Below are 12,253 nucleotides of genomic sequence, written 5' to 3' on the forward strand. Positions count from 1 at the left end.
TAATTGAAGACAGCTGGATAAACCACTTTAGAAGCCTCTATACCGTGGACCCAAATACTACATCAAGCAGCCATGTTGCTCATAGAGCAGAGCCCTGGGTATTTTCTAACAACATCAGTGATATCGAAAGGCAAATCTAAAAGATGAACTGCTCAAGACCGCCAGAGCCTGATGGGTTGACTAACTGCGTGTTGAAAGAACATTCCACAGTATGGGCTGATTTCATACACACATTATTGACTCAAGTATCAATTTTTCATCAAATCTCTAGTTCATGGAGAAAGGCGGTAGTGGTACCAATTCATAAAAATGGGGTTCGGGAGAACCCCAGGAACTATCACCCTATCGCCCTCCTGGACATAATTGGGAAGCTTTACGTCTCAATCATCTTGGACCATTTCCACAGTTGGTGTCGGCAAGCCAACTGAACCGACCCGTTTCAAACGGGCTTCGTTAAGGGACTGGGAACCTCAGTGAATATTCTCCTACTTCAACTACTGAGGGTAACCCAGGAAGCCACAGCCCAGGATCTTCATGGCTTTTGTGGACCTTGTCCAGGCATTTGACCAAATGGATCGACATAAATTATGGAGTAAACTTGAAAGAAAAAATTGCCCTACATCTTTTACCTGACCCTATCAAGGCTGTGCATTTCAACACTGCACTGAGAGTGAGGCTGAACAAAGAGGGCCTCCTATCCAATGAATTAGCACCTCAAGGGGCTACAAACAGGGGTGGCCAATGGCACCAGCTCTTTTCAACTTCTTTTTGGAAGACATGCAAGACTCTTCTGCGTCAATAAGATCTTTTCCATCGAAGATTGGAGGAGTTCAGTTATCCCGTTTACTGTATGCGTACGATGTTCTCTTAATCGACCGGGCCCCTGTAAGTCTACAAAGACAACTGGACTCACTACAAAGATACATTACTTCATACGGCCTTGAAATTAACAAGGAAAACATGAACATTTGGAGTTTTGGGAATTCTAATAAAGGGAAAAACTGCTTCTCCTGGTATTTAGACAGAGAGGGGACCAAGCAGGTGCACTGTTTCAAATATCTGGGTGTCTGTTTAAGTGACTCAAGACCAGAAGCCCCAATGACCTCACACCTGCGAGCAAAGATGAAGGTCCTCTCTTTAAAAGCATGTGCATTAAACCATAAGTTTGGCAGTTCATGGCAGTTCTCTGGTTTTACAAATCAAAAGTAGTTCCAGCAGTGACTTACGGAGCAGAAGCTATGTTTAATATTCCTGAGTCATTATGGTCATGCCTTGAAGGCATATTTTGAAAAAAGGTACTGGGTGTCCCTCTATTCACACCTATCGCAATCATTGAGAGAGAACTGGGGCTTTCATCCTTGGAAAATACAGTAGAATGGAATAGACCAGCCCTGTTCAGGAATTGCTTCAAGCCTTCATGCCCCGTGATTCTGGAAATGTTGCACAGAGAATTTATGGCTGCACGCAACCCAATCTTGAACAGTTGGAGTCTGAAAATTACCAAACAACTGATCGAGATTGGAGGCTCACTCGAGCAGCTGGTGACCAACCCAACACGGTTGAAGAAAAGACTAAAAGAGCAGGACTGGATCTAAACCACTGAGGCAGCTGTCCGCTATCAATCTGTTGCCTTCCTGCCTCCAAAATGGCAGAAACGAAACACGGTATGCGACTATTTAAAGCAGTTTCCAGACAGGAAGTCCTAGGATCAATTTTTGCAAGTTCTATCCCACGACCGAGATACAAGCAATTAATGGATTATTACAAGGAAACAAATGTTGTGACTGTAAAGATGAGTCTAAGGTTGAAACCCTGAAACATTTTATAACATTGTACCTGGCTCTTAAGGATGTACGAACAAAATACACCAGACCACTTCTGTCTGATTTTCAGATCTCAGACTCAGAAGTTTGGTGGAGGTCCTTAATGGAAGGACGCAAGACTAAATACGTAATTGCAGTGGTTAAATTTATGTCTGAACTTTTGTCTGAAACCTTGATTTTAATTGAATTTAATAATTTAAGTTATCAGAGGAATGGTCATTGTTTAAACTCTCAAGGACGATCATTTTTAGATTTTTTCTGGATGTAAGATATAGGATATTGTGGTATTGCTAAAAAAAAGTGTTTCAATTTCAATGCAATGAAAAATAATAAAATAATAAAATAAGTACAAAAAATGAATCCTATTTAAAATATTTCCATGTCTGAATAATAAATTACAATTCACATTTCGTCACGTACTGCTTATCGGAGGTATAGTTTATACTTTTGCTACACATGATGTACTTGAATCATTTAGCAGTTATTTTCTCCACTCTGAAAACCTATATTCATATCAGTAAAAAGTTGCACATAAATATTCTTTAGCTATATATTTCCCACTGACTGTGGACCTGATTCACAGAGCATTTTTCAGTGGGAATGCACCGTTTTAAAATGCTTCTGTGAATCAGGCCCAATATGTTCCCATATGCAATGTGCTGTGGCTGGTTCCTAGCCTAGGCATTATAGGAATTACTAGTTTTAGTGAGCTGTGCTATCCATTTAGAGCACACATAAAACTGATTTATCTACTCCAGCCACAGAGCATTCTGATGATTATGGTGTATCTAACTCAGGGTCCTCTCACTGTTGCACAAGGTCATTGGTGAAATTGTACTGTTTTTTTGGAAAGGCATTATTTCTATGGAAATGCTAAACTCTCTCTTAACACAATGTGTCTTTTTAAATATATATGGCTTTCACAGGTGTTGATTTATAAATTCTCTGTCCGGTTATGAAGCGTGTGCATCGGCTCATAGTCCCAGTTGCCAATACCTGTGAAAACGCTCTGGGTTCAGATTGAGTAGCTATCATTTTCAAATTCCGCACACTAGGTGCTAGGGCATGGCCTCCTTTTTCCAATTCACCCTCGGTGCATAGAAAGGCAATATTTCTATTTCTTATTTAAATGTAATTTCACTCAGCTTAGTATGCAGTGCAAATTGGATATAATTCGAAGTAGCAAGGTACAATATCATATTCCCATTATGTCGGTGGTAGTTAATCAGCCACTGCACACAGTGCAGCCTGCTATGTGTTTGACAATAACTCGAATTTCACTTGACTTAAAATTATAGTAAGAAAGCACTGTTGCATGCCATACTAAAATATTAAAGCCTTTTATTTGGGATGCCTTCCTGTTAGGGAGAATTTTCATTTTAGTGCTAAATTCCTCCCACCTTAGAGAACCCCAGCTCTTTTTAATTTTAACCCTGGAGTGAGTGAGAGACCTTTTTTTCACTCTCTCGTGTGTTTTTACCTGATTTGGATTGCGCGTGTCCTTTGTTTTTGGAGTCTGACTAACTCCATAGGCATCTACGTTGTGTATGGTGACGCACAGCACCTTCCATGGAGTGTCACAGAGAAATCCTATAGATTTCTCATAAGGGTTAAATACCTTTTCTTGTGTGTACCACTGTTCCCAAGAATGATAAAGTGAAATTGAGTTTACTTAACCTTTCTCTTTGTGGGTCCAGAGCACACCATTTTATGTGGAGTGCTGGGGGGTTACTTAGTAGACCCTTATCCTACCTACTCATGTAACATTTTTTGTTACCCTCACTACTTTAAATGGCTGGTGGCAGTGGTTAAATATTCCTACCATTGTGCTTTTCTACCAGAGGCTGAATCCTAAGCTGCACTATAGCACCCATAGGTGACCATTTTTTCAAAATGGCCCCGGTCTTCTTTTTTTGCCATTTTTGGTTTTCAAGGTCTTTCTTGGGTTTTACTCTGCGCACCAAGCCAGGTTTCAATGCTTTCTTCATTTTGCCTTTAGCCAGCTTCAGTACTGAAACTTGCTCTCCGCCTCCAGTGTGCATGAAAGGGCAGGAAGTGAGGGAAGTTCCTGAAACTCCCCTGTCCTTTGTCTTTATGAATGCTTGAATGCACCCAGTCATTATTGGCTGGCTGACTGCCCTTCAGCCACCCTGCTGTTTGAGTGACAGCCTATGATGTGCATGAATGGGAGAATCCTGCTTAAAATGGTGAGGGCTTTAGGACAAGAGGCAGAACACCTGATGAAGAAACCATGAATGATGCTTGCTGCATCCCCCTGGACTTTTGAATTACTCGGTGAAGCCCTGCTGCTGTGCTGAAACTCCTTTTTCTGATTGGCAAAAGAAGCTCTGAAAAGGACAACTTCTTCCCTTGGCTTAGTGGGACCAGCTAACCCTGAGATGAACTCCACTGTACCATCTTCCCTGACTGGCTGTATTTCTTTGCTGCTGCAGGAACCGAGTGCTAGAGGTTGAGAAATCCATAGTCGAGTGCAATATCTGCAATCCAGCCAGAAGCTCCAGGAGTCTCCCCAGGACCTTCCAGAAGCAGGACGACCAGAGCTTGAGTCCCCCATCACAGTGTAGGACTCAAGGAGTGAAGGAAGCCCAACCGGTGTCCAAGATCCACAGTGGTGCTGTTTACCGAGTGCTGAAACCGAGCAAAGTGACGCTGATCTGAAAAGAGATGGTGGCTGCCACCGACGTCCAAATTGCTGCCGGAGGAGTCCTCCAGATGACCTCCCTCCAGACATCCTTCCTCTTGTCCTCATGACTGAGGCCCAGAAACCCAAGATCTGCATCACTGCAACCAGACAAAAGCCAGCTGGACCACTCTTCTTCTAACCAAAGGTACTTTTCTGACTTGGGGTACTTACATCAGTGTCATTAGCTTTGCTATTCTCAGTTGAGACTTGCAGTAGCTACTTGCTAGAGTTGATTTCAGCTCTACGCTTCACAAGTGTAACAGCTTGGGACCCTACAGTGATTATTCTTCAACAAACTCTCTAACTTTGTGCAAGACTTTGGGCCTCATTACGACTTGGGCGATAACGCCGGTGCTATTAGCACCGGCGCTATCTGCCCTACCGCCGAACTCCCTGGCGCTAATAGCGCCGGATCACAAGTTTGGCGGTAATGTTAATCCCCATTCCCCATTGAGCCCATTCGGGAATGCCCCATTCCCCGCTGGGCTCAATGGGGAAATTTCGTGCTAATACCGCCGGCGGATTTCCCGCCGGCGGTACGAGCACGAATTTTCTGCGGATTTCCCCCCAGCTCAGAGCTGGGGCGAAATCCACCGAAGTCCTGATTTGGCGGACCCTTAAATCCGGCGGTAATATCGCTACCGCCGGATTTAAGGGTTACCGCCAAAGTCGTGATGAGGCCCTTTATCTAAGAAGTGCCTGAGCTCCATAGACTCTGCCCCAATTGACTTTGGCTCTTCTGGCTCTCTGTAGATTCTTCTTGTCCACTTGACTTTGATATTTACTGTCCCTCAGAGGTGATAACTTGGTTGTAAACCATTATTGCTGGGAAAGGTTTTTGTCTAGACTTCATTGGAAGAAAACTGCTCACATGCTCCGATAACCTGTTTAACCTTATTCCTTCCCTTAACCTTTCCTTTCTACAAACCTCAGAATCTAAAAAGTGTACTAGTAATATATAAATTCCATTACTTTCCTAGTTAGTGAATTCACCTCAGGGTGTAGGAAATGTGTAAAAAGCATCTCTAAAGAGCATCTACTAGCTTTGCGTTGATTCTGGAAAAGTATTTTAAAGTATATTTGATTGTTACCTACATTGCCCTTTTAAAGAATGCTTATTTAACAACAGTTTTTAAATAAATACCTATTCATAATTCAAAGCTTTATTTTAAGTGTTACTTGGTTACTTGTATTTGTGAATTTCATTGCTACATCTCTACAGCTCACAGTTACCACTCTTGAGATAAACTTGGCTGCTCAGTCATACTACCAACTTGTGTAATACAGGCTTATACCAAAAGTTGTGTTACCAAATACCAAGAGGGCAAGTGTTGTGTAGTCTCCCACAGGCTTACTACATACATTCTTGCCTCATACTACCCCACCCTTGGTGGTAATTACCTCCCTGGTCCACCCACTCCCTGGACCTAAAACAGAACGTGCTCTAACAGACCTAAATCCGATTACAGTATGGGATTTTCATACTCCTTCCAAAACAATTCTTTATGGCACTGAGCCAGCAGGAACCCTCAAGAGTTTCCAGAGAATTCCCAGTTAGCTGGTTCCTTATGTTCTCTTTCTCCCTCTAGGAAAACATTTCTGGCTCAGGTCAAATTTGCTTTAGGCTTCCTCGTAGATGAGGCCCCTTTCATTTCCATATATTATCTAACATCAGTATTCACCCATTTGGAACAGGGATTCCCTTTTGACAGGTTCCAAAATCCTAGCTCTTCTCCACATTCCCTGTGAGTTTCTACCTACTATACTATGTCATTGTGACATCACACTTTTTGATTGGTGGAATCATTCCATTGATTTGCTTAGCAGGCTGAACCTCCGGGGAATAAAAACCTTAATTTTAATAGACTGATCATATTTCTGGCCATGCAACAGTGTGTGTTCAGAACACTTTGGACAATTTTGAGCACACAATCCTATCCCCTCCATATCTTATTGTAGCAACATGACACGTTGATGGAATACAGGCTTTTGGTTTCCCATAATGCTCATAAAATTAGGGGTATGCAATATGAATGATGGAGACAACCAACAGATTCAGTGTGGAGGGTAAATTGAGTGAAAGCCAGCTTCTCGAGGAGTTTTCCCAGGAAAGGGGTGATGGAGATTGTGCGATAGGGTTTTTTGAGCAGAGGGTGCACAAGAGTGCTTGAGAGTAGAGGGGAAAACTCCAGTTGGAAAGAGAGGTTGCAGAGGTCAGCCAATGCTGGAGAGTGTCAATATTGTCCTTTATGGTTTTGGAAGGGTAGAGGTCCACCTGTTTGGAAGAGGCTTTCATAGACTGGACTTGTTTAGTGACCTCATCCGGTGTGATGGGGAGAGGGGGGAGAGAAGAGAAGGGATGGGGCAGCCAAGGGGGGGCCCAAGAGATGCTGGTGCAGGATGGGGAGCTGAATAGAGCGAGGACAGGATGTCCTGTGTTTTGGTGGTGAAATGTGTGGCCAGAGCCAAGCAAAGGGCCTGGGTGGGTACAGTAGAGGATATGGCTGCAGAAGGGTTGGCCAGTTCCTTGCAGACTTTGAAAAGTGTGTCCGTGTTGGTAGATGCCGGGCAGATGCAGGCTTGAATGTAGGCTCTTTTCTTGGACCAGATGCAGAGTCCATATCACCTTTTGTAGAAGGCGGCAACCCAGTTTGTCAGAGGGTGCACCTGAAGATCCCCATTTCCATTCCGCTGCTCTGCACTTGCATTTAAGGGCAGCCAGATCAGAGTCATACCAAGAGTTGCACTTTTTGGCAGGCTTCAGTCGGACCTTCATGACAGGGGCAAGAATGTCAAGTGTGTTGAAGATGGAACAGGGAAAGTTAGAGAGGGCTGTATCAGGGTAGGCGTGAGCCACAGGATTAGAAGGAGGAGAGTAGTTTGAGGCAAAGTAAGCCACTGACACTCTTTTCATGGGTCGGATGACCTTGAAGGCAGGAGGTGGTGTAGGGTGTGCCATTGCTAAAGGAAAAGAGAGCTTCAAGTCAGAAGAGAGACGAGAATGATCAGTCCATGAGAGTGAGTTAGTGAGAGGAATGGAGATTGGGATGTGGGTAGAGCTGAGAGGATCCAAGGTGTGGCCAGCAGTGTGTGTTGGACCAGAGGGTAGAATGGAAAGAGAAAGGGAGTCACACAGGTTGCAGAAAGTTCCTGAAGATTCCGGAGAGTCAAGATGGATGTTGCAGTCCCCCAGCAGGAAGAGCTGAGATGAGGAGGAGAGGAGAGAAGATGCCAGTGGTGCCCATTCTGAAAGGAAGAAGGTGGACTCTCTAAAAACCTTTGAAACGCTTTCCGGTTGTTCAAGGCCTCCAATTGGCTGTTTGTACTCCCCATGCACGTTTTGAACCTCCCGATTGGAACACAGAGCTCAAAACTCAGTTCCAAATCCAAGGTGGAGTCGATCTACTGGAAATGCCCCTATATTTTCAGGAGGTTGCTCGCCACTACCCATAAAGTTTCAAGCAACCCATTGGACTGTGTTATAAAGGTTTAAGTACTGCTATGTATAACAGTGGCATAGTCAATGTATTATTTGTTTAATATTGTGGCTGAGAATAAGCAACAGTGAACTTAAGGTAGCCTATCCCAGATTGCTAGGGAACATTTGAGTTCTATGCTTTTTGGCCATCAACGATAACATGTCTTTTCTGGCCAGCAACTCTTCTACATTTTTCTATGTGGTTTTGCTTGAAGAGGGAGGAATTGGAAGAGAACTCTTTTGTGTTTAAAGTCTTATCTTTTTTATATCCATGTTTATCATTTAGTTAGCTTTAGGACTGCATATCCCACAATGCATGGTGCGAGAAAGGTAAATCCCGGATCAGGCTAGAGAATTCCCATGATAATTCCTAGAGATCGCCAATGGAAGGTCTTTATCTTAACCCACTCTTGCTTTTGTCTTTTTTTGTAATAAAAATGAGGTATCATTGGAAGTCTGCACTAGTATATCACAGAACAATTGAGCGAGAATAGCATCAGTATTTGTTTGATGAGTTGGAAAACCTGTTTAAAAAAAATCATAGTTCTAAGAAACCTTACTTGTTTTCTTTGGGAGGAGGCAAAGGGAGTAGATGGCAAAGAGTAGCCTGTGATGATGATTCCCTCAATTCCGTAATTGGGTGGGGGGGGTTATTGTTGGATGTCTCTGATTGTGTGATCATAGACGTGGCTGATGAATCTAAGGTTCTGGAATTTGAGTGAGTGAAATGATATGCTTTGTTGAAGGGTGGACTGGACTAGGCTGTCCTGCTAATATCAGGGTTGAGTTAGTTGGGTGACAAACATGTTCACAGTGTAAATATAATTGTAAATAAGGATTTCTTTTTTTTAGATTGTGTAGTTGTAGAAAGGCAAAATATAATGAATGCTATGTGAGGGAAAACAGTGCATCTATGGTCTGGTCCCCAGAGTGGAACTCTACATGTTTTCCAAAAGGGGGAGGTATTGAGGGATATGTAATAGAGTTCGGGCAATGGGCCAGGAGGCTCAGGCCAACGGATTCAAGTGACGCCTACATTTCAATGTGAACAACCATTATCATGGAGCCAACCCTCTTACTTCATGTATGTTTCTGTGACGATTTAGAAAAGTGTTGCATCATCAAAGCTTCATCCTGCTCTGTCTGAGTATACCTAGGTTTCAGATACTTGCTGCATGTCCCAGTGATTCCCTAGCTCTGCTGGACTGAAATGGCTTTTTCTGGTTTTGTTACTGTGAGCCCACATTTGAGGGCTACGTATGCTACCATCTTGGTGTATGTCCTCCAATTACATTGGTAATATTACATCTGTTCCAAAAAGGCAACGGCCTCATCATGAGTCTGGCGGTAGCCGCTGGAGTAATTCTTTTACCGCCACCCGGCAATGGGGACTCACCGGGGCATTAAAGCCCCGGCTGTCACGGTAATTCCTAATTGCTGGGTGCCGGTAAAAATTATTTCCCATTCGAGTCCCATTGGAATCAATGGGAATGGGGAGGACGGATTCCCTGGCACCATTCATGAATGATACTCACACCCAGACCTCGTAGTTTGCCGGTCCGGTAGCAACGGTGCTGGTAGCTAACCGGCACCATTTTACCGGACCGACGACCTTGTAATGACCCCCAATGTGTGCCGTACAATCCAAGACAGTCTTTCACACACACTGTCATATGGTTTGCTTGTCTCTTATATTGTTTATAGAGCTTGCTGAAATGTCAAATGCCCCTCTACCTGAGTGTAAGGGTGCAGCACAGAAAATGTTATAATTTCAGATTCATTATTTACATCAGCCCAGTGAGTGTAATTGCAATATCTTCTAATATCTTCTAGGTGCTGTGGTGTCAAGTTTTTTGCAAAGGGATCTTTTTCATGGCCTGATTCATTATCATCACCTTGGAGGAGAGCTCTTTGAAGACTCGTTTGAGTTCATCCTGTCAGACAGCCATGATCCACCGAATTATTCAGATGCTCAGGTACATAAATAACAACTTTTAGGAAATGCTATAATGCAATGATGATCTTAAAGTATGTTGAACGAAACATTTTTATTAGCGAAGTATTGTGACTTGCAGTGAAACGACAGACGCTTCTTTAATAATGGATACAAAAAGAGGTGTATTATCCGGGGCCAGGAAGTCTGTCTGCTTTCTCGTGCACACACGACTTTGTTCTTACACTTTTAGTTGCCAAACATTTGACCAGTTTTTTATTTAATAGGGGGGTATCCCACATATGCCCATCTAGCCAACATCCTCACCCCCACCTCCACCACCCCCACATACACGTGGTCGAAGTGTATGAAAAGATGCAGTGGAACGGTTTCCTGCTGCCCTGCCACAGTCCCCACGCCCCCTTCCATGTACAATACAAACCCCCAAACAAATGGCCCTGCTGTTTAAGGGAACGTTCAGTGCAGCGCACTTAAGTGCCCGTTTCAACTGCTTCCTACACTTTTATTCTAAAACTAAACCATTCTGGAACGCTTTCTTTTTAAAACAAAAGTATAAGAACAGTAAAACTTAATTTTAAAAAGTTGAGGAGTGCCGCTTCCAACCGCACCCGCCCACTTCGACCACTGCATATACAAGTGTTCATTTCGACCAAAAGTGCAGACTTTTAAAATGACTTTGAAAACACTTCTTACGGGTGCAACTTGCATGTATACTCATGGGAGGGTTTGTCTTGGCGATGTCATGAAAAAGTGTTTAATTTCGAGAGCTTGCTCAATCTGTGTGTCTGTCTGTCTACCTATGTCTTAGGTTACGTGTCGCGTACAGCTTGTTTTCTGCATCAAATATTCACAATTAAAAACGACAACCCTAGACACAATGGGGGTCTTTACAAGTATGTCGGTCCGGTAACAACGGTGCCGGTATCCTACCCGCACCGTTGCTACCGGACCGGCATACTTCAAGTTCTGCGGGGGGGCGCCTTTCAGCCCGCCAGGTCTGACCTGGCAGGCGGAACGGCACCCGCTCGCAGACCTTGACGGATGCAGCGCCACCATTCATGAATGGTGCCGGTGCATCCGTCCTCCCCATTCCCATTGAGTCCAATGGGACTCGAATAGGAATGGGGAGTAATATTTTCCACCGCCCGGCAATGGGCAATTACCGGGGCTATAATGCCCCGGTAAGTCCTCATTGCCGGTTGCTGGAAAAAAAAATGATTCCGGCGGCAGCCATGCCATTTTTACCGGCACGGCTACCGCCGGACTCATAATGAGGCCCATTGACTTTTGGGTTTAAACTAGTTTATATAAGAATCCACGTATTCGGCTGCCGCAGCGCAGTGGACATTTCATTAAGAGCTGCCCCGGAGACTGGATTTGGAATCCATGCATGTATAATAATAGTTCATCTTGCAGAAAAGTGTTGTTTCTTAGATAATTTACCATCCTAAAAATGAATGTAAACAATTTCTGCAGTGTGTCACACTGTGGGCTTTATGGGATATGCCCGGTATGCCCACTTTCCACCTACATTGTTCACTAATCTTCAAAAGGCCCCAAGTCAGCCTCGGATTTTAAGCTTGAGAAAGGCCAGCAACTGGTTGCCAATAGCAATTAGGATGACATTCAAGATGGCTTGCCTCGATTCCCGTTGCAAGCAAGAGACTTTTCTGCATTGTTTGCATATTTGCATTTTCCATAGTGTTTCCTACAAGCCTCTTAGCCTGTCTCTCTTGCCTCATTGCTCCACGTGCTTTATTACAAAATGCTCCTCATCAAGATCATCCTTGGACTGATGTTTGTTTTATTTTGACTTCTATGTAGGGCGCTTGCCCTGCATATGGCATAATGCCATTGATTTAGTGCTTACATTATTGGTTGTTCGTACCCGCAGAGCTACAAGTGCCTGGGAGCTGTCGCTGGCCCAAAATGAGAGGTCAAATAGTAAGGCTGATGACCTCGCCAATGAACTAAGTCATCGACTCAAGATGTAGTGCCACGCACAAAGTACGCAGTTTGTTGGTAACAACTGTGTTGGTGCTAAGGCACACATGGTGCTGGAAATTGTTTCTTTAGTGGAAAGTCTACACAAACATATATCTAGAATTCAAGAGCAACATGTTGAGCTTTGTGGTGAGACCTCAATGTCAAACTCCACAAATTATCTTAAAACACATTTTCATGTTGGGCTCCTCTATATGACTCCTTTTGAATGGGTAGTCGAATTTGGAGCTTAATGCTCATATTTCAACCCCAAACCGCTTACTGATATCTAATTAACACATGTTTAATAT

General features: G+C 43.7%; 1 protein-coding gene across 6 annotated transcripts in view; it reads left to right on the forward strand.

Moving 5' to 3' along the window:
* The window catches only part of LOC138545302 (FRAS1-related extracellular matrix protein 1-like), a 1,530,918-nt gene that overhangs the window by 378,893 nt on the left and 1,139,772 nt on the right, over positions 1–12,253 (forward strand). For all 6 annotated transcript variants that reach the window (XM_069642060.1, XM_069642059.1, XM_069642062.1 and 3 more), the window contains one exon: positions 9,839–9,981. In XM_069642060.1, the coding sequence (XP_069498161.1) occupies positions 9,839–9,981 (143 nt within the window). The remainder of the gene's footprint in view (positions 1–9,838; positions 9,982–12,253) is intronic.

This window comes from Ambystoma mexicanum, chromosome 1q (assembly GCF_040938575.1).
Source record: "Ambystoma mexicanum isolate Mex_15411 chromosome 1q, UKY_AmexF1_1, whole genome shotgun sequence".
In the NCBI taxonomy this organism is placed as follows: Eukaryota; Metazoa; Chordata; class Amphibia; order Caudata; family Ambystomatidae; genus Ambystoma; species Ambystoma mexicanum.